The 22,182-nt window shown below is 34.4% G+C and overlaps 1 protein-coding gene across 5 annotated transcripts in view; it reads right to left on the reverse strand.

Annotated features, from left to right (window-relative positions):
• Positions 1–501: 501 nt before the first annotated feature.
• The window catches only part of Moe (moesin), a 33,503-nt gene continuing 11,822 nt past the window's right edge, over positions 502–22,182 (reverse strand). For 4 of the 5 annotated variants that reach the window (XM_070288000.1, XM_070288002.1, XM_070288001.1 and 1 more), the window contains exons 2-7: positions 9,309–9,423; positions 4,355–4,534; positions 2,351–3,117; positions 1,895–2,291; positions 1,514–1,726; positions 502–1,448 (exon numbers count right to left, since the gene is read on the reverse strand). In XM_070288000.1, the coding sequence (XP_070144101.1) occupies positions 1,284–1,448; positions 1,514–1,726; positions 1,895–2,291; positions 2,351–3,117; positions 4,355–4,534; positions 9,309–9,323 (1,737 nt within the window). In that variant the 5' untranslated portion in view covers positions 9,324–9,423 and the 3' untranslated portion in view covers positions 502–1,283. The remainder of the gene's footprint in view (positions 1,449–1,513; positions 1,727–1,894; positions 2,292–2,350; positions 3,118–4,354; positions 4,535–9,308; positions 9,424–22,182) is intronic. The other variant, XM_017167621.3, reaches the window with a different exon arrangement.

The following is a 22,182-nucleotide window of genomic DNA, read 5'->3' on the forward strand; positions in this document are numbered from 1 at the left end:
CAGCAGCCCATCCAAATTTCCGAACATTTCCATGCAAATTACCCGCTTCCCAAACTGGGGTAACAGGCGAACAGAAACCAGCAGCAAGCAACTGAAAACTGGTATACACTGTTATAAAAAGTCAAAGTTTCAAACCATTTACGAGCCGGCGCAAGTTAGCGGAGACTCAAACCTTTTGAATCCAAATTTAGGTGTTATTTTACAACTGCACCTGGGCACACTGAAACTGATCGTCGTTAAATTCAAATTCAAATTTTGGCAGTTAAATAAAATAATAAAAATTCCGAAAAAAATCTAAAAAATTCAGAAAAAATTTTAAAAATAAAAAAAATAATTCAAAATTAAAAAAAAATTTATGATTAATCTTGTTTATTGTTAAATTTGTCTGCCCAAAAGTATGCCACATAATTTTAGATTTTTCATGCAGAAATGCGTATTTTTACACAAAGTTACCCGTCTTCACCCATAGATTTTAATTTTAAAATAGCATTAAAACGACAGTTTTTGTTTTCTTGTACATTTTTATTGTTTAATTTAAAAACTTTTTTGTTTGGTTTTTTTCACAATAGTTTTTGTTGTTTGTTTTTCTTTTCTTTTTGTATTCTTTCAAAACAAAAATAGATTTAAAGAAGAAAAATATTTTATATAATATTTATTTTTTCTCTTTTTTGTTTGTTTGTTGCTCTCTCTCTCTCTCTCAAGTTGTTTTGTTTTTAATTTTAAGAAACAATCGAGTTCTCACTTATTTAATTATACAAATTTAAAAAAAAAATAGTAATTATATAATATAATAAAAATAATAATTATAACGGGGGAAAAAATGCAAATAGTTGTTTTACGTTTTCATTTTGTTTTGTTTTTGTTGTAGTAGCTGTAGTAGTGTGGTTGTTGTTTTGGGTTTGTTTTGATTTCTATTACTATTCGTTCCATTTTCTCTATGAGAAGCCATTGGGAAAAGGAGAAATGTAAATAAAATATATAGTAAATATATATGTGGCTTTATGTTCTTCTGATTTCTGGATAGGAAGGTGAAAAAGTGAGGTTTGGGAGGGTGTAATAGTTGCAAAAAACGGGGGGTGATCGCTGCCAGGCTTTTTTGGCCAGCGATCGGAATTATATTTGTTGCTTCTTCTTCATCTTCATCATCATCATCGTTATCATCATTAGGGAACAACGGCAGAGGGCTGTTGTTGTTGGTGGTGGTGGTTATTATTATATCTTTCTTTCTTTCTTTTCGGAGACTCGACTCCTTCTCTCTCTCTCTATCTGGCCGTAATATATCTTTACATGTTCTCGAACTGATCGACGCGACGCTTTGTGTTGCCCTTACGGATCTCGCGGAGCGTCTTGTACTTGTCCCTACCCTGGCGCACGTTCTCACGATGAATCTTGTCGTTTGCCGTCTCTTTCGTCTCGTCGCGCGACTGCGCCAGATCCTGTTTCAGGGCCTGCAAACAAAAATTATAATATTATTAGCCATTTTGCAGGATTTCTATTATTTATTCATCATCACCTTGAGCTGATCATGCAAGCGCTCGTTGCGCTCGGCCAGCGTGCGTCTGTCCTCGATGGGGTCCTTGATATGCTCGTCGGTGTCCAGGTCGCGCGACACATCACCGCCAGCATCGCCGTTCGTCAGCTCCTCCTCGTTCTCGTTCTCATCCTCGGCCACATGGTGGTGCTGCGGCGTTGTGGATGCGGCCAGCAGGGCAGCGGCCGCCTCGGCCTAAGGAAAACAATTAAAATAAGAACATATTCCTTAGATTATTTATATACAACTTGTTTAATGAATTCAGTTAATGATTTTAGGATTAATATTATTATCAAGTGCGAATGGAATGCAAGTGTTTTGTTTTATTTTTGATAGAAACCAACATAGCATTCGTTTTCGTACCACACTGACCTGCTTGCGGCGGGCCTCCTCCACCTCGTCCTGCAGACGCTTCGTCTCCTCATCCTTGGCATTGACCTCATCCTGGATGCGCTGCACCTCCATCTGCTTGGCCATAATCTCCTCCTCGAGCTTGGCCTTCTCGGTGGCCTCCAAATGCTTGGCCTCCTCGAGGCGCAACAGCATCGCCTGCAGCTCCTTCTGATGCAGCTCCAGTTCATCCTTGGCGGCCTGCAGCTGCTTCAGCTGCTCCTCCAAGCGACGGATCATCTCCTGGGCCTCCAGCAAGTCGCGCTGCGAGCGCTCCATTTCCTCCTGCATCTGCTTCAGCCGATCCTCATACTCCTGCTGCTTCTTTTCGGCGCGTTCGCGAGCGGCCAGCGCCAGCTGCAGCTTTTCGCTAAAAAAGAAATACACAAAAATTAAATGAAAAAATCAATAAATAATAAATAAACTAACCGTTCCTGCTGTTTGGCATTCTTCTCCTCGCGCGCCTGCGCCTTCATCTGCTGCACATCAATAGTGTCCGGCTTGCGGCGACGCATATAGAGCTCATGGTTGCCCATGCACAGGGCCAGGATGCGCTTGTTGATGCGAACGCGCGGCGCAAAGAACATAAAGTCCGGCGCCTTCTTGTCGATCGGCTTGATGATGAACTTCTTCTCCGAGAAGGAAATATTACGGATTTCGGACCACGGGAAGCCAATCTTGGGTGTGAGGCGATCATCCTGCTCGTAGATATTAAGGCCGAGTGCATCGACGCCCAACCACAGATCGGTGCCCTTCTTGTTCCGGATCTCAAAGTAATTAACGCCATACATCTCCAGATCCTGGGCAATCTTCAGATACTCCATCATGGCGTCCTCGCGCAGCATGCTGCGATGCTCCTGCCACCAGGTCATAATCGATTGCTCCCACTCCTCCTTGGACATCTTGTGCTGGTCAATGACACGCTGCGGCAGCAGACGATCATTGGCCAGAAAGCCGGCTGTGTGTGTGGTCTTGTTATGGTCACCGTGACGCGCCTGGACGGCATACGAGGCCAGCAATACGGATGTCTCGGGCGGACAATAGATCTCGTCGGTCAGTATGGCATTCTTCACCTGCAGATAAAACAGGCGCAGTGTAATGTCCTGGATCAGCTCCTCGGCCACGTCCTCGGGATAGAATTTGGCGCGGAAACGGAACTGCAATGGATTCTCCTTCTTCACATCCTGGTTCATCACCTAAAGGGAGAAGAGAAACAGAGAGAGAGGGAATGGTATTTATTATTATAAATTATATACATTTTATCTAAAAATATAAAACATAAAAAAGAAATACCTTCAAGCTCTTTAAATACGTTCTAGCTTTGTTAATATGGTAAATAAATTATAAAAATAGTTATAAAAACATTAAAAGTAAACAAAAATGGTGCACAGAGTGCACTTAGAATTCCCAAGTCGGAATTTCGCAATGTTTGCTGATGAGTTTTTGAGGTAAAAGCAAAAAAGACTGTACAAACAACCTCATAAAAACACAAAATAGTTTTATAAAATTAATAAATAACTTTAAAAATATAACAAAATACAAAATAAGTAAAATAAAATTATTATAAATAAAATAAAACTATTATAAATAAAATAAAATTATTATAAATAAATAAACTAATCTTATATTTATATTTAGTGCATTTGTGGTCTCAAGTGTTACCCATGTCGAGAACGGCATTGATCCAGTCTGTTGTTATTGTTGTTGTGCAGCATTAAATATTTAAATAATTTTTAATAAATTTATAAATATTTATATTAACTTTTAAACATTAAACTTAAGCTAGTCTTTTGAGAGGTATACATAAAAAACAAGGATCATTTACTAGGAGCTATGCAGCTATGGTTTCTCGATTCTAGCCAGGGATATTTTAAAGGATTTTTTATGGGATTTCATATTTTTCTGCTAGATATGTTCAGTTATAATCCCACCATATCATCGGCATCGTCATCGTCTTCACTGGTCTCCGCCTGATTCAATCCATTATTGTCAGCGGCTGTCTTTTTGTCCACATACTTCTTTACACGCTTCAAATATTTCATGGTCTTTATGGCCGGCGATTCGGGCTATATTATATTATATAGCATATGTATATTATATATTTAAAAATTATTAATAAACAATTATTACTTATTTCCTTATAAAATGATTATTTTTAAAGATTCTTGTTTTGGAATTTTTGAAATAGGAAATTAATGCATAAAATTTCCGCGATAATTACCAAATAAATTATTTTAATTTCCTGATTTTCCTAAATTCTTATTTAGAGATTATAAATAGCTTCTTAGTAAATAATTAAATTATTAAATATTTCAATTACCTAATTCCCCTAATTTCTTAATTAATATGTACAAAATTCCCTTTCCAAAATTAGTAATAAATTCTTACTCTTAATTTTCGTTGGGTTTTAATATATCTTGGCTAGATTCTTACCTTTTTGTACAGCTTGATCCATGTCAGATCGCCCTTTGAGTCGGTGTACTGGAGGCCAAAGAACCACACCTCACGCAGGCCGATCGTCTTCACCACTTGGTCAAACAATTGTTTGCCCGTCGTCGTCGACTGGATGGCGAACTCCAGTTCCGCGTCCATTGTCGTGACGCGCACATTTAGCTGAAAGGAAATAATTAATAATAATTAAAAATTAATTGAATTCATTAAGAATTAAATAAAAAGGAAAATAATAAGAATTAATTAAATAGAAAATAATAAAAAATAATTAAAAATAGTATTAAATATTAATTTATAATTAAAAATATGATTAAATATTTATTTATAATTAAAAATGATATTAATAGAATTTATGGTTTAAATTTTCTAAAATATTTTCAGCTTCATAATTGTATTATTTTTCCTATTAAACCCATTTTTACTTAATTTATAAAATTATTTATAAAAATAAAATAATTTCTCAGTATTCGAAGCGTGATATATCCCTGTTTCCTATCAGACTTCATTTTAATTTAATTTTAGAAATTAAATACACAAATCAAGTCATTTCTCGGTACTCAAAACCTGATATATCCTCAGTTTCCTGCCTTGACTTTAAATCAAAACGAAAGGCATTCCATCAGCTGAACAAACACCTTTGGCAATTATCGATAGATACGACACTCTATGGGTTGGTGTGTGCCAAAAAGGGGAGACTCTTGTGGGGAGGGGTCGGTCTTGTTTGGGGGTCGTCGATGGATTAACGGGATTTGAGCCAACATGCGAGGAGGGCACGTGCCAACCAAGAGCTCTCATTTCGCGCCCGGGGATTGGATTCGATGGCAAAAAGCAAACAGCACACTTGGCAGCTTGCATAAGTCGGGCTTTCGACTCAAAACGCACGTTTTCCCGAAAGGGGAAAGGCGGGTGAGGGGGAGGAAGAAATACTGGGTGGAAATCACTTGGAAATAAAGAAGAGAGAAACGAAAGCGGGCCGCTGTGAAAAATCACGCTCGGAATACAGCAAAAAATCAATCAGGCATGAGAGACAATGACAGCAAAAGAGTCAAAGAAATGGAAATAAATGGAAGGCAAGACAGGGTTAAAGGGAAGAGCACAGGCACAGCACAGGGTCCCTAGAAATATTACCAATAGGTACACGGGGAACCCCACTCTCTCACCTGTAGTACCCAACCTACAATGAAAGCCACCCACTTTGGACACATGACAAAAGCGCGTGAAGGGTCAACTGTACTTATTACTGTTTTCCTTTTGTTATTAAGACATTTCCTAAATAAAAAAGTTAGGAATGTTAAAGGAATCCGGAATCTAGGGGAAGTAATATTGCTATAGGATAAAGGATTAAATAAAGAAAGTAAAACAAGACTTTAAATTATAAAAAAATGTAAATTAGTACAAAAATAAATAAATAAATCAATTTTTAATTAGGAAAAAAAATCCCTCACTTGACCCTATTATTCCTAACTAGTTCTAGCATCTTCAGAGTGGTAACCCAGCCGAATGTTGCGGTCGAGTGGTAAAGGTAGGTGGTTGTGTGGTAGTGTCGTAGTGCGGTAGTGGTTACTACCTCCTAAAATGGCTCCTACTTGTTGTGTTACAGTGTACCTTATCTTTGTTTTGTAGCTTAGTGCTATGGGTTTAGGAGAGAGTTTGTAGACCCAAACAGAGCGAGAGAAAGGGTGAAAACTAGCAGATATCAGAGACAGATCATGCACAGAGAGAAAACAAGGAGATTGATCAATTAGAGGAAGGAACTAGAGTGATGTGAGTATACAAAATACATATTCTTTAACTTAAAGATTAAACAATGCTTAAATTATAAAAGTTTTGACTACCAAAATAACACTACCCAATGAAAAATGGTAAAACTTGAAGACAAAACGAACAGTTTCAAGTAAAGTAACAAGATTGTCGGTTAGGTTAATTTTCAAATTAAAATTGATTAGACTAGTAAATAAATATTGTTATTTTATATTATAAATTAGAATTAACTTAGAATTAAATAACGCTCTTAGGAATTTTTTGATTCCATTTAAGCTTTCTTATGGTTTTTTTTTTAAGCATAACTAATTTTTTTGTAAAATTACACATATTATTTACCAATACTTTTTCACATCCAAACAAACATTCCTAAATTTCTTCATCAAAATAAAAAACCTACTAAAATTTCAAATTTTCCTAGAGTAAATTTCATCATCATTCCAATTGTTTTTATTTTTTATTCTTCTTTTTTTTAGCTTTTATCGTTTTGGCGCATTGTTTGGTTTTTTGCTGCCGCTGTTGTTTGGTGAATGCAAATCAAACGTGACACAATGCTAGGAAATTAAAAACGTTTTTCATTTCAATCCAATTAACGTTTTTGGGTTAATGCAACCAACGTGGTTGCTTGCCTCTCTGCTTCGGTCTCTGTTTTGCCTATTTCTTTTGTTTTTTCCCTCAACAATAACAACAACCACGAAACAAACAACAACAACTATCCACCAACGGAAGTTAAAGTCAACAAAAACCAGTTTAAGTGCATTTTTGATCTCCAAAAAATGTTGGATTTTGTCTCATTTTCGCAGCGGAAGCCACAAAAATGCACACAGGCCACAAAAAAAAAATCAGAAAAAAAATACAATATAAATTTTCCTTTAACAAAATGTTTTTCCAGGAAAATTTTGGTGGCGTACCGTTTTCCGTTTGACACTGACTCCGCCGTAACGCGGCAAACGGACGCGGCTGTCGGCGGAGACGACAACCATTTTGGGCACCGAAAAAGGGTTTCGCAGTAATTTTTGAATTATTACGCTTTTCTATGCTAATCGCCGGTTGAGAAAAAATAAAAATACAAGTTTAGATTCACAAAATCCAGTAAAACTCGGAAAAGCACGGGAAAATACAATAGCGCGCCCGGCGTTCAATGCGATTCTGTTGTCCAGCGGCAACTGAGGAAAATGGAAAAGTCACGGCACGTTTTTAAGCCAAATAAAAAAAAAAAAAAAAGAAAAGACTGCGGAGGAAAGCAGAAAAAGAAAGAAAAGTATGGGGGGAAAATCGTTGGAACACTGAGAGAAGGAAGGGGAAGGAAGAAAGAAGCGCCGACTAAGGGAAACGCGGCAAAAGTGAACTTAATTTCTGTCGAAAGGGCCGGCTGGGGGCTTCACACACATTTGTCCGAGTCATTCGTTGTCAAGTTAATATAAATTGCATGTTAATTGTGCATCTAAAAATAGACAACCATTTCAGAAAAAGAAGGAAGCAAAACTGACACTCTGACAGACAGACTGCTGACCATAGAGGTCAAAACTAGGTCTACTACACATATACGCCCAGTGTAGGTCAAAGTTGGTGGGATTATTAAGAGAAATTTTGCATGTTTTGCTTAATAAATATTTGTTTAACCTCTGGTTAGGTATTTTAAACTTCTGGCTAATAATTTATCAAGTCTGTTTTACCTCTGGTTAATTAATAAAAATCCTTTTAATCGTTTGTAAATATTTAAAAACATTTTAAGAAATAACCAAGTTTAAGATTCCTTTAAAAATTAATAGATTCTCTACAAATATATTTATCCTCAGGTTAAATTAAATATGAAATTTGCTGGTAATTTAAAATGTAATAGTTCTTATTTACAATTTCATAGTTTTTTTTATTTAATTTTTAGTAATTCAACAAAAACTTTTTGAAAATTAAAACAAATATACAAATTAAAAAAATAAATTAAATATTAAAAATAAATTCCATAAAAAATAATAAACAAAACCTTGCCATATTTGCCATATAACAATTATTGAAAAAATATACAACTAATAATTGCCTTCGGTAAATTTAACAAGTTGTTCATTTTGCATTAACATGTGAAAATTGTAATACAATTAATAAAAATTTATTAAAAAATGTATATAATTCTGAAACTATATTTTGTTGACTGCTGCTGCTTTAGAGAGAGAGAGCCATAGACCCAGCCCCAAGGTGGGCAGCAAACAAATCAGCGTCAATCATACGACGCGTTGGCTGTCAGTTCGATTTTATTGAAGCTCCAAAGCGACCGAACCTCCGAACAGCAATTAACCTCTCCCCAACTATTGCCAACTGAACAAACACACCAATATATATACCTATATATATTGAGGAAAACTATATGGAAAGAAAAGGGAAAGTTATGGAGAAATCATTCAAGCACGATTTGCATTGACTTAAAGGTGCTTTTTAGAGGAAAATTTAGCAAAAATGGAAAACTAAGGCAAGTTTTTAAAGTATATATATAATGAAATATTTCTTATTTCTCCTTCTTCCAAAACATTCTCAATCACGTGTCTATAATGAAAAACCTTTAACAATCCATCCATCAAGTGATCAAGTGATTACTGCGAAAGTCTCGTCTGATACGAGTGATTTCTTTCCCCAATTTAATAATAACCATAAAAGGCCTAGAGGGGAGAGGGAGGAAGCCATATCAATGACGTCGAGAGTCTCTTTTTAATCTCATTTTCCTGCCAAAAAAAAAATTAAATATATGATGAAATTTTTTGGGCAAATGTCCAAAGATTGCACAGACACAGACTTAACAAACAAAAATAATAACAAAAACGACGTCAATAATAGAGCAACCATGACGTCTTTGGGCCCAAAGGAAGCTCGCCGCTTCCTGCAATTGACGACAATTCGTAGTGTACTCGTTCGAGTGCTCTCGATAAGGATTTCTTAAACATTTCTGACAATTTCTGACAACACCGACAACTGATAACTGACAACAGAGGCTTCGAGTTAATAACTAATCTTTAATAATTTACCAACGTTTATCGATACGAGCTTCTGGCCAATTGATTCCACAATTTATGGCTGCTTTTATTTTGTGGAATATTTTCAAGTTTATAAAACTTGAAATTAAACATTTATCAAATAAAAACCTCCATAATGCTACAAATTTATTAAGTACTATGCAAACACTTACCGCTTTTGGAGACATCTTGCTGCTTGTTGTCTTTTCTTATTTCGGTGGCAACGAAATGCTTACTTCCGGGCGATTTTCTCGTCTTAACTGTTCGTTGTTATTATTGTGCTGCAATCTGTAAATAATAAATAAAGAATATTTAATAAAATAAGTGTATATAAATATTTATTTAAAACTATTCTGGCTACACCAACTTTTCACCAGCAACTAAGGAAGTGAATAAAGCCACTGAGGTGGCAAAGATATTTAACTGAAAAAGGCCAAGAGCTATTGCTCAGTTGAAAAATAAAGATAAATCTATGATTAATCAAGGAAAACGTTTTACTATGATGAATCAGTCGGTTAGGTAGCTTAAGTTTATGTGCTTAGCTGTCAAGTTGTTGTGTTAAATGTGTCACCGAAATGTCAACATTGTCTGTGTATGTGTGTATATATGTATGTACCTCCTTTCAAGGCCAATAGTTGTGGCCTTAAATAATTAATAAAGCAACACTGCATATTGATTTATTTACCAATTTATTGACGCTCTACGTTATTTTCTAGTTGCAAATGGAAAGCTCACGATATGAATGAATAATGAACCCCTTCTTTTTTGGCACTCGCTGTATAATTCCCCCACAAATTGCATATATCTATATGATATAATATCACATCTAGCACATGTGGTTATATCTGGTATAGATTTTTATTAGTACTTATGATTTCACCTGGCACTGTGACAAGAAAAGTGCACAAGGTTTTTGGTTTTTGGTTGCTAAATTGATATATATAAAGTTTCGCTTCCTGATAATCGTTAAAAGTCTGTGCTTTAGAGTCTGAACTTTGCTTATTCCACTTGGCAACCAGTTGAATTCATGGAAACTACAAACCGTAAATGATCTCTTACTTTGCAAATATGTTTATATTTCATAATTTACTTTTTGTTGCGGAAAACCAAGTCCAAAAAAAAAAACAATCTGGCTTTTATAATTTGGCTTTGTTTGTTTGTCTGTTTGCTTCCCCATTTGGTGTGTGCACTTGATATTTACATTAACAAATGGCGTAAAGATTCTATTTTCAGAGCTTGGAGGATGGCCGACTGCCGCCTGCCTGCTACCAAATATGTGTATGAATATCCAATTAAATTTGACACAATTGACATATGAACTGGCTGCCAGGGGAGGGCAGGGAGGGCGAGGGTTCACGGGACAAACCATGACGTCAATGGATTCGCAAATAGTTTTAGTTTTGGTCGAGGTTTTGCTTTTTATTTTGACTTTGCGGTGAGTATTTTTTCTTGATTTTCTTTTGATTTCGTTTTCCAAGGAAATGCAAATAAATATTTTAGAGATATTTGCTTCGGATATACCTTAAGTCAGAGTTGTACAATATGATATATTAGCAAATATAATATCAAACAGTATATCGATTTATCCTACATATATCGCATGTTAAAAATATATAGATTTATATATTGGATTTCATACCAATTATTGATATAGTATCGATATCCCAACTAAAAAGTTTCTAACAAATGTATACCCTTTCAGGGTATTCTAATTTCAGTCTAAAGCTTGGAATACAATGAAGGAGTCATTTCCGACCCTATAAACCATATATATTCTTGATCAGCAGTACTAGGCGAATCTTTCTGGCCATGTCTGAAAGAAAACATTTTTTTTCCATTTTTTTTCAAAATTTTATAAATTTTACATCGTTAAAATAAACAAAAATTGGAAAAAATTAAATTTAAAAAGAATTTAGATTTAGTATGCAGAATTATTAATCTTATAAAAACCGTTTTTGTTTCCGATTTGAATTTAAAGCATTTTTGGCTTAGTGATGAATTTTTAAAATTTAGATTTTTTCCCAAAAATACAAAAATAAAAAAAAACACTAAAATAAAAGAGATTTCTGATCACTTTTTCACTTATTCCAGTCAACCACAAAATATAGTTTACACAAAAAAAGACTTGGATTTATAGATATACATATATACAAAATAAAAAACAAGTGTTTTTTATCAAATTCCTAGAAAAATAATAATTTGCCCTTAAATTTCCTTGAACAGCTGAGAGATAAACTCGAATCAATTCCTTGAATATTGTTTCCTTTTCTGTATATAAATTTTTGTAGATGGGTATTCACATAAATTTATAATGACATCATGCGATATTTATTATCGCCACGGCGTGAACTTGAAGAGGGCTCCCTCTAAAAACAGCAAAAATAAGAAATAACCGAAATGAAATGAGCTCATATGGCTGCTTCTGTTTGGTTTGGGTTTTGTGGATTTCTTTCTGCTAATCAACGGTTGGACACATTCCACTGGCCTGATATCCGATTCGGAGTCAAACGTGTCGCTCGACTCGACTCAGTCGCTCTTCTCCATGATTAAGTGCATCCTGCCGGCACTTTTTCTTTGCTTTTCGCAGCATTTTTTGCTGATTTTCTGCTTTTATGAATGAAATGAATAGAGTCGAACGCAATGCGTCACTTCCTTTGCTGCTGATTCAAACTTAATTGCGATTTTATTTTATTTAATTTAGACTTTTTTTATACACACACTATACCACGGCTTTGATCACTTTGCGGCGGAAATGATTTGGCGGATTTATACAGAAAAAAAACATTTAAAACTTTAATTCCAAAAGGGAGAGGTCAATGTTCAGTTGAAATTAATGGAAATTACAAGGGTTTTCATTTGTTGTTAAACCTAAATATCATCAGCATTTACTTTATTACTATTTTTTTTATAATTGAATTGTAAAGCCAAGCTTTGGCAATTTTTAAAGTATTATTTCAAGCTTTTCTTAATAAATTTTAAACGTTTTACATAACTTTCGGTTTCAGTTTCGCCTTTTTGGAGACACCACCCCCCTAGCTTTGTTTTATTTATGTTTAATACCCATTTAACTACATTAATGAGTTCAACTTGAACGCTGGAAAAATCGAGGCTCACGTTTATTGTTTGACCACCGGAACAAAACCACACGAAAAAATGGATAAAAACAAAAGAAACCAAAAAGAAAGACATAAAAAAATAAGACACTTAATGAGAGAGAAAAACTGTTATTGCGTATGCGCCACGCATTTTTAAAATCTATCAATTTAAATGGAGAAAAATGAAGAAAACGAGCGACCCCAAGTCATCGCTTTTACTTTTCTTCAACACAATAACAATAATAATAATATTAATAATAATGAGCCTCGTCGGCCGGTCACTTTTAATTTCAACAATTATTTGTCTTTTTCGTTTTTCACTATTTTTCTTCGTTTTGTTTTCATGCCGCGTTGAGTTTTTCTCCCTAAAAATAATTAAAATGCTCTGCCAAAGGCAATCAAGACCAAATAAACTATATAGTATATATATGTTTGTGCTAGAGATATTCACGGATATATATAGCATCATTTTTATGAATGAATATCGGCGGCGGACAAGCAAAGAGAAACAGAACAATAACAAAAAAACAAGAACCAAGAAAGTAGCTGGGAAAATCTTAATTACATTAGAATTTAGTTCCCTAAACAGCTGTTCATTAAGTGTTGAGACAAAAACAACAGCAATTTATCAAGTGGCAGACGGTTTTTTTTTCTTAAAAAATAAAACTATTTCAATACAAATTTTCTGTAATGTGTGGACTAGGGAATACCTTGTAGTTCTTCAACAAATTGTAATATTTAATGCTTCTTTTTTAACTACTAATTTTAATTGGAATAAATTATTTTATTTTTTTCTGGGTTTTATTATAATACTAAGCCATTTTTTTTTAAGAAAAATTAAATATTTAAATCATTAAAAATGCCTATAATAATTAAATGATAATTTACAATATAAAAAACCTTGATTAAGAATACATTAAATTATTTAATGATAATTAAAAATAACAAAATTACTGACCAGCAATCAAAGAAGTTTAAAAAAGGCCATAATATTTCCAATTTCCACTTTTAATTCTTCTTAAATTACCAAAAATGGTAATGCCTAAAAATCACCTCATAAAATATATAATACCAAAGTCTATAGTTTATCCCATTATCTCTGAACAAACTAAAAACATTGAAGCTCTAATATTAATCCCAGAGAAACTCATCAGCCTGACGTCAATTTTTCATCCTCAAAGAAAGAATAAATAAAAGGTACAAAACAAAATGAAAAAGAGAACAAAATGCAGATGGAAAAAAATAACAAATGTGACGATTTAATGAAGCAAATTAGGCTTAAATGTTCTAGATAGCTAAAAAGCAAACAAAATTGCGCACGTAAAGAAAATATATGACAGCGGCAAAAAGTAAAAAAAGGAAACAAAAAATACAATGAATAAAAAAGAACGCACACACATACACACACAAGTCAGAGACACCAAAGAATGGGAATTAAAAGGGGGTAGTGAGAGACACCTCACGGATGAGAAATGAAAACATTAGCTATGCCGCAATTAGCACAGCACGCAAATACATAAGGAATTCCCTTTTTTTTAACCTTTGCAGGGTATTATAACTTCTTTTCTCGCTTTCTTGTTGATCAGCATTAACAGGCGAGTTTATCTAGACATTAAGGATATATGTATAAATAAATAAATAAATATTAAAGAAATAAATAATTAAAGAAAATAAATAAATATTAAAGAAATAAATAATTAAAGAAAATAAATAAATATTAAAGAAATAAATAATTAAAGAAAATAAATAAATATTAAATATAAAAAAGAAAAAGAAATCCCCTGCTTAACCCTATAATTCCCAACTAGTTTTAGCATCTTCTGAGTGGTAACCCAGCTGAATGTTAAGGCCGAGTGGTCGAGGTGGTGTGTTTGTGTGGTAGTGACTACTCTCTCCTAAACAAGTAGCTACTTGTATTGTTGTGTTTCATTATCCCCTCTCTGTTTAGCAGCTAAGTGCTACGGGTTTATTCCCTATTTGAGAGAGAGATAGAGAAAACCAGCAGATATTACTGGAGCGAGTTTGAGATCAGAGAAAAACAAGGAGATTGATCAATCAGAGAGATCAGAGAGTACACAAAATATTTACCTTTCTTTAGATTAAAGGTCTCGTTAATCTTAAGAATAAATTGAAGTAAGACATCTTCAGGAAAGCAATTTAAATTAAAAAACTCTCCAATTTACAAAGCTACAAATACGCAAAAAGCTAGTAATGCTAAATTCCACCAACACACCACAGAGTTGGTATCATCAATGAGCTTCGTTTTTTTGTTTTTTTTTTTTGTTTTTTCCCCTCGATCAGGCCGTAGGCCCGTTATGCAATCATTTGGGCTTTCCCCCCAATTCCCACACACACACACGCCCGTCCTCCCCCATCGATAGATTGCCGTTAATTGTTTTTGTCAATTGTCAACGTACCGTCGCATGCAAAATACACGCACACAAAACAAAAAACACACACACCCCACGAACGGAAGGACAGATACATTGTCTGTTATTTGCCATTTGTTGGTTTATCTAACTGACAAATTTGACTGATTTTCGGTGGTGAAGGAGGGGGAAGGCGACTGCTGACTGGAGATTAACTTGTCAATCAATGGAAAGTTTTTTTTTTCTGGTGTGTGGAGCTCTCTCGGAAAAGCTAATTTTTAGTTAGCGAGAGAGGGGTTACCCTGAAATTTTCATTGTTATATGGGGAATCGATAATCTTAATTGGGTCAAATTACATAACTGGCCTGGCGGCGCTTATCAGCACTGACCGACGAAATGATACCAATTATAAATGGGGCCGGACATTGAGCACGTTCAGATGGCATTGGTTTTTTAAGCTTTTTTTGTTTGTCACACAATGGAGCTACAAATTATAATTGCAATGGGGAAAAATAATACCCAAAATTGGTATTAAAACCCCTCTAGGGCAACGAAGGAAGCGGAGAACAGGTTGCACTTAAAATTCTCAAGTACAAAGTACGAATTAGTACACATAATTTCAATGTTTCAAAGCTTTAAATAAATAATTAAAGAAATCTACAAATAATAGAAAAATAAAGAAATTTAACTAAACTTTATTTACAAGTATAAAAAAACACACCAACCAACTTTATTTCATTTCTCCAACTTCACCAACAACAACAACAACAGAGCTACTTCAGTACGTGAGTTGTTTTGGATCAAAAGAAATATTGGTTAACAGGCCATCAAATTCAAAGTGCACGAATTGCGGATTAGTTTCGGCTCAACAACAACAACAACAATAGCAGCACGTAGAAGAAAATTGGTTAAAATGGTAATAAAATCAAGTTAATGTTGTCACCACCGGCACTTCCGCTCGCAGCCGTGACAACAACAACGACAGCAAATAACGTTTACAATGAAATCATGTGCATATCTTATCTAACTTTATATACACACAAACATACAAAAACCTCAGGGCAATGGCAATTGGCCTAAAAATATTTTATATGCCTCACCGAACAAAAAAAAAAAAAAAAAACTGTAGGGAAACAGACAACAAAACACAGGAGGGGCAAAAAACAATTAGAAATTGGCAAATAGGAACAACTCTCTGATAAAACTATGGTGTATGGGGATATCTATCTTGTCATTAACAGTGCAACACTGCAAAAAACTAATATAGAAACAACCTCATCGAATCACTATCGATAAATAATTTGGCAAACATGTGCCACCTTTAAACATATCTATTCTTGGGTTTGATGACTGAAAAATGGGGTCATTTGATAATTTCAACAATTTTTTAGTAACACAATTGAGTTAAAAACACTTTTACAACACTTTGCAACTTCATAAAATCACAAATTAAGCTATACTTTCTTTAACTTTTTTTAAATGCCACAACTAAATTCATACAAGAATACAAATTAATAATAGTTCATTAAAAACCAAGAGTTGTAAATCCCTAAACATTGTTTACCAACACTCCTCCTTTGCGAAACATAAAAGTTACCACTAAAAAATATATGACAAAATAAGTGTTTACATTTGCATAAAAATAAAATTTTACTCAACAACAAATACGTACGGCTTAAAAAAATATTTACCAGTATAGGAAACAATGTTAAAACTATACAAAATAGTTAAGCGATAACAAAACCCATAACACTAAGCCTTTACACAAGCTTCAATTGGCATATTATTCACCGCTAAATTCCAAAACTACCAGTCAGAAAGCAAACAATCCCCCAATAATAAATAAAATAAAAACCAGTTACCTGGCAACAACACAATGTTCAGAGATTATTTAGCGAATATTCTTCACTGGGGGGGGGGTACATGACGTGTGTGTGTGTGTGTGTGTACGTGTACCCAAAACTGAGTACGTACAGTCACCACTCGAGTATGTAAACACCAGGTTTGTTACTCATCCGCCCCGTTTTGTTGTATTATGTACATTTATTGGGCCAAAAAAAACTGCGCCCACTTGTTGCCTGTGGTCTCTGCTCTGGGCTTATTTACGACTGTTTGCCGTGGCTAATGCTTTCGTTTTCAGTTCGACGACGACGACGACGACGACAATTATTCCAAAAGACAAAGCGAAAGGGGCAATTGTCAAATAAATGGATGAGAAGAGGAGGTGGTCTTTACTTTTTATATATCGTTTTGCTAAACGTGTGTGTGTGTGTGTTTGTGGTTATGAAACGCAGACAATTTGCATGCACTGTGCGCTGTGATGCAACACGCTAATAGCTAATAGAGAGGCTCCTCATCGCTCTCGCTCCTCCATCTGGCACTATTTATTTTTATGTCCATCGTGCGCATATTATTTGCAACTTATTTATGACTGACGGCTCGTCTTGTTAGCTAATTTCATTTTTATTTGAGTTCATTTCGAGACTCTTGGCTCGTGCAAACATTGTGAACAATAGCCATGGAGGTGGAGAGATACGAGAGATAGAGGTAATATAGAGGTAAATAATATGCGTGACATTGGGTTTTGAGGTTATGCATACGTTAATGTGCTGCAGCACAACTTCAATTGTGTTGTGTGTCTGTTGTCTTTATTAGTTTTGCCGACAATATGAGTAGTAGGTTCCCCCAATTGGGGGGGGTATAAAGAAATAAGCACAATAAAAAAAAGCGGAATACGGCATACCTGTTATGATAACACTGCATTGAATTTATAATCTCTAATTAAATAATTCATTTAACCTGGATTAAGGGTAGTGACTCAGATAGCAGAGGGGTTTCTGCTTATATACAAATTTAATTTATGATGTTTTCGGTTAACTTGGGGGTAATATATGTACAGTTGCGGCAAAAAAAATAGCACCATGACATATATTTTTCATTATTGATTAATTGTTTTATAACTATTCATATATTTAACTTGTTTAAGGCTTTTATTTTTACTTTAGGCTCTAATTTATCGAAATACACTGCAAGTGTCGTCGATAATAACATGAAATTGAAATATTTACATTAAGAATGTGAACGTTGAACATTTTAGGCGGCAACAAAAATAGCACTATTTCAAAAATAACTTAAGAAAACGAAAAAAAACGAAAAAAAATACGGGAAGTTCTGGAATATTTGTATTCATTTGTATTCCTTATCGATATAGTGTATTAATATTTCGTTGTAAAAGCTTTGGCAGCAATGACAGCAGCACAACGTCTCGGCATAGAATTGACCAAGTTTTGACACCTTTCCCGTGGAATACTGCTCCATGATTCTTGAATGGTGGCCCAGAGCTCCTGATTAATCCTTGGTTTTGCATTGGAAACATATTTTTTTACATCAGACCAAAGATTCTCTATCGGGTTTAAGTCTGGAGACTGAGCAGGCCAATCCATTAGGTGAAGGGATCTGTCTTGAAACCACTTAGGAGCTTTCTTGCTGGTATGTTTAGGGTCGTTATCCTGTTGGAAGACCCACAACAACGGTATTTCGTATTCTGCATAAGACAGCATCACTGTTAGCAAAATATCGCAATAGACATGTTGATCCATAATACCTTTTATCCAATGTATTGGACCCACTCCGTAATAAGAAAAGCATGCCCAAACATCCTATGGTCGGATGAAAGCAAAATCGTGCTATTTGGAGGAAGAGGATCTCGATCCTATGTACGGCGACCCCCCAATTCGGAATACCGCCCAAGTTTCACCTGCAAGACCATAAAACACGGTGGAACGAGTATCATGGTTTGGGCATGCTTTTCTTATTACGGAGTGGGTCCAATACATTGGATAAAAGGTATTATGGATCAACATGTCTATTGCGATATTTTGCTAACAGTGATGCTGTCTTATGCAGAATACGAAATACCGTTGTTGTGGGTCTTCCAACAGGATAACGACCCTAAACATACCAGCAAGAAAGCTCCTAAGTGGTTTCAAGACAGATCCCTTCACCTAATGGATTGGCCTGCTCAGTCTCCAGACTTAAACCCGATAGAGAATCTTTGGTCTGATGTAAAAAAATATGTTTCCAATGCAAAACCAAGGATTAATCAGGAGCTCTGGGCCACCATTCAAGAATCATGGAGCAGTATTCCACGGGAAAGGTGTCAAAACTTGGTCAATTCTATGCCGAGACGTTGTGCTGCTGTCATTGCTGCCAAAGCTTTTACAACGAAATATTAATACACTATATCGATAAGGAATACAAATGAATACAAATATTCCAGAACTTCCCGTATTTTTTTTCGTTTTTTTTCGTTTTCTTAAGTTATTTTTGAAATAGTGCTATTTTTGTTGCCGCCTAAAATGTTCAACGTTCACATTCATAATGTAAATATTTCAATTTCATGTTATTATCGACGACACTTGCAGTGTATTTCAATAAATTAGAGCCTAAAGTAAAAATAAAAGCCTTAAACAAGTTAAATATATGAATAGTTATAAAACAAATAATCAATGAAGAAAAATGTATGTCATAGTGCTATTTTTTTTGCCGCAGCTGTATGTAAATTGAATGAATCACAATTCTAAGAAAGAGTTAAGTCTGAGTATATTTTCGAATATTTTTCAAATCAATCAATAAAAATTTCAAAAAAATCAATGGTACGGGGATCCTATAAACTGATGATAGTATGATACTTTATACTTATAAAATTGTACCTCCTTTTGATAAGTATCTTGAACCTGAATTCTAGAATTCTATCATTTTTTACACACTTTTAAATTAAACTATTTTCTAACCCATTTCCCTAATTGACAAATATTTTTTTTGTTGTATATTTTTCTGATTGATTTATAGGCAGGTAGGCACGAGAAGGAGAAACCCCAACAAAAGCCATTAACAAATAAGCGTTAATGAAAATGTGCACACACACACACACACACACACACACAGAGACACAACCAAGCAAGTCAGCATCACACGCAAAAAAAAAAATAGAAACAAAAAAAAGCTATACAAATGCACAACTCACACACAGCTGCCATTAAAACAACATTAAAAAGTAAAACAAACAGCCATGGCAACTAATTTTTTTTTTTTAACTTTTTGTTTTCCAAGTCGCCGCTGGAGATGATTACATTTCGATAAAAAAAAAAAGAGGGGCAGGAGAGGTGAGAGAGTCTGAGATAGCTCAATGACAAGGTAAACACACACACACACACACTCAATACTCAGGTGACAATGCACAGGTAAGCAGCTAGCAGTGTTGTAAAAGCTTAGCAACAGCGGAAGTGTTGATTAATTGCCGCACATCCGTTGTTGGATAATCGGTTTGCATAATAGAAATAATATTTTTTCAAGAATTTTAAGCTGTTAGGGGAAGGTAATATATCAATACTTGAATTTGTTTATTTAAAATTATTTTTAAACAAATTTTTAAATTTATAAAAAGTATTTATATATTTTTAAAAATATTTCATATATTAATGATATTTAAATTATTTTTCCTCGCATCAACACCTATAATTCCTAAAAAAATTGGTAAAAGTCAGCAAGTGACGTGGTAATATGCACAAGATGCCTAGTCTTAGTTATTTATGATTTTAGAATCATAAATATTCTTAAAAATAGGTCAATCTTTCACATCACCCGTATACTATATCTGTTTCCCCTTCAATTATTATTAAGTGACTTCCCTTTTGATAATTTGACGTCCCTTCATTTCTCTTTTTACTTTATTTCAATTGATTAGCTTCAGCTTTATATACATATGTATGTATTTCCCTTAAAAGGTATTAAGTTTTCTTGGTAAAATCTCGACACCATCTCTGCTGACACCTGAGTCATAGGGGAAAAAATATATATTTAATTTGAATTTGACGCAGTCGTCCCACAACCGCATTATCGCCTTGGTAGTTTACAAAAAATAAATAAAATCAAAAACAAAACGAATGGCAAGGCAAAAACAAATCAGAGAGCAAAGCAAACATCAATTGCACAATTAGTCATTTCTTCAATTAATAATTGACTATTTTTAAATGTGCGCCAGTCGTCGTCGTCAATGATAATAATGTGACGGCGATGATGAGCTTCGGCAATGAGAGTTCAATGATGATGATGAGTTAGCTCAGGTCTTGAACAACTTCAAATAAGGCAGCAAAAGCACATAAAGTCATTATCTTCGATAACACAAAACACGCACGGTTCAAAAAAAATATTATATAAGAGAATTTTAAAGTTCACTTAGAGACTTGTAGAGATCGCAAGGAAATATTTAGTTTATTGCTTAAACCATAAAATGTACATAAAAACAAATTAGTGAAGATCAGTCGAGGTAAATTTTAACTTTTAGTTACTTGCCATTTATGGATTAATTTAAAACTTTAGATATTTACTAAAGATATATTTATGGATTAATTTCAAAATTTCAAGGTTTTAAGATATTTTGTAAAGATAAATATTTTTCCTTTTTTTAGGTAACTTAAATTATTTATAAATACTGATCAAAGCAGCTTTAATTTTTTTCTGTGCACTCTCATGGGAGATTTATCTTGATTTTTTTTTCAACATTTTGTACACCTTGAACTTTGACGCTGTGGCTGCCAGTCTCGATGTTGCGCTGTAGACGACGTCGTCGTTTAACTTCAAGCTTAAGTGCAATGTGTCTGGCGATCTTTCAGTTAAGCGCCCCTTTAACCCCCCCACCCCCTGCCACGCCCCTTCCTCGCTCACCTTCGCAATACGTGGAAACGTGCTCATATACACACACACACACATACTAGGGATTCGTGTAATTGAAGTATTCAAAAATAGAGGAAAAACTGAAAGAGAGAGAGAAAAACAAAAGACGACAAAGAAGAGGCGCAGCAAAAGGTAGAAGAAAAAAGTAGATGCTGCCTAAGCTTGTCTTACTGATTTTGGTATGTGTGTGTGTGTGTGCAGAGTGTGTGTGAGTGTATGCTCAAAAGCTTTCGTCTGCATTTTGTGAACAGCAAAAAGAACAAAGTGAAAACAAGCAAATAAATGGGTGTTTAGAGGCAGAGGCTACCCTGGAGATTGTATACTGATCGAGATTCTGCAGAATTGAGATTTTTGTGATTTTTAATATTTATTCAGATAATTTAGTTATATTTATTAATAACCTTTACAACATTTACTCAACATTTTTACATCCTCAAAAAAAATATTATACAGAAATCAAGAAGCTTTCATTGTTACGGAATTAATGACTCAAAACCTCACACCCAAAAAAAATGTTTAAAGGGTAAATCAACCTGTTATTTATTTTTTGTTAATTTCTCATACCCCCCCAACTTTTTGACATTTTCAGCATGGAATTTTGTGCTAATGACATCAATAATATAAAGCCAACTACAAACGGGAATTGGTGACATTGGCGGCGGCAAAGGGGATTTTTATGTAAATGAGTTGAAGTTTTTCAAAATCAATGAAGCGTCATCAAATTGTTTTTAGAACTCTTCTCTCAGGTGGGAGAGAGAGCGGGAGAGTGATGTTAACTGACCTTCACAGGTTGAGTCTAGAGAGAAGTGGTTTCCCAGTTAGTTTTTAGGTATTTTTGTATTTTTTTT

Source organism: Drosophila kikkawai, chromosome X, assembly GCF_030179895.1.
Source record: "Drosophila kikkawai strain 14028-0561.14 chromosome X, DkikHiC1v2, whole genome shotgun sequence".
Taxonomy (NCBI): Eukaryota; Metazoa; Arthropoda; class Insecta; order Diptera; family Drosophilidae; genus Drosophila; species Drosophila kikkawai.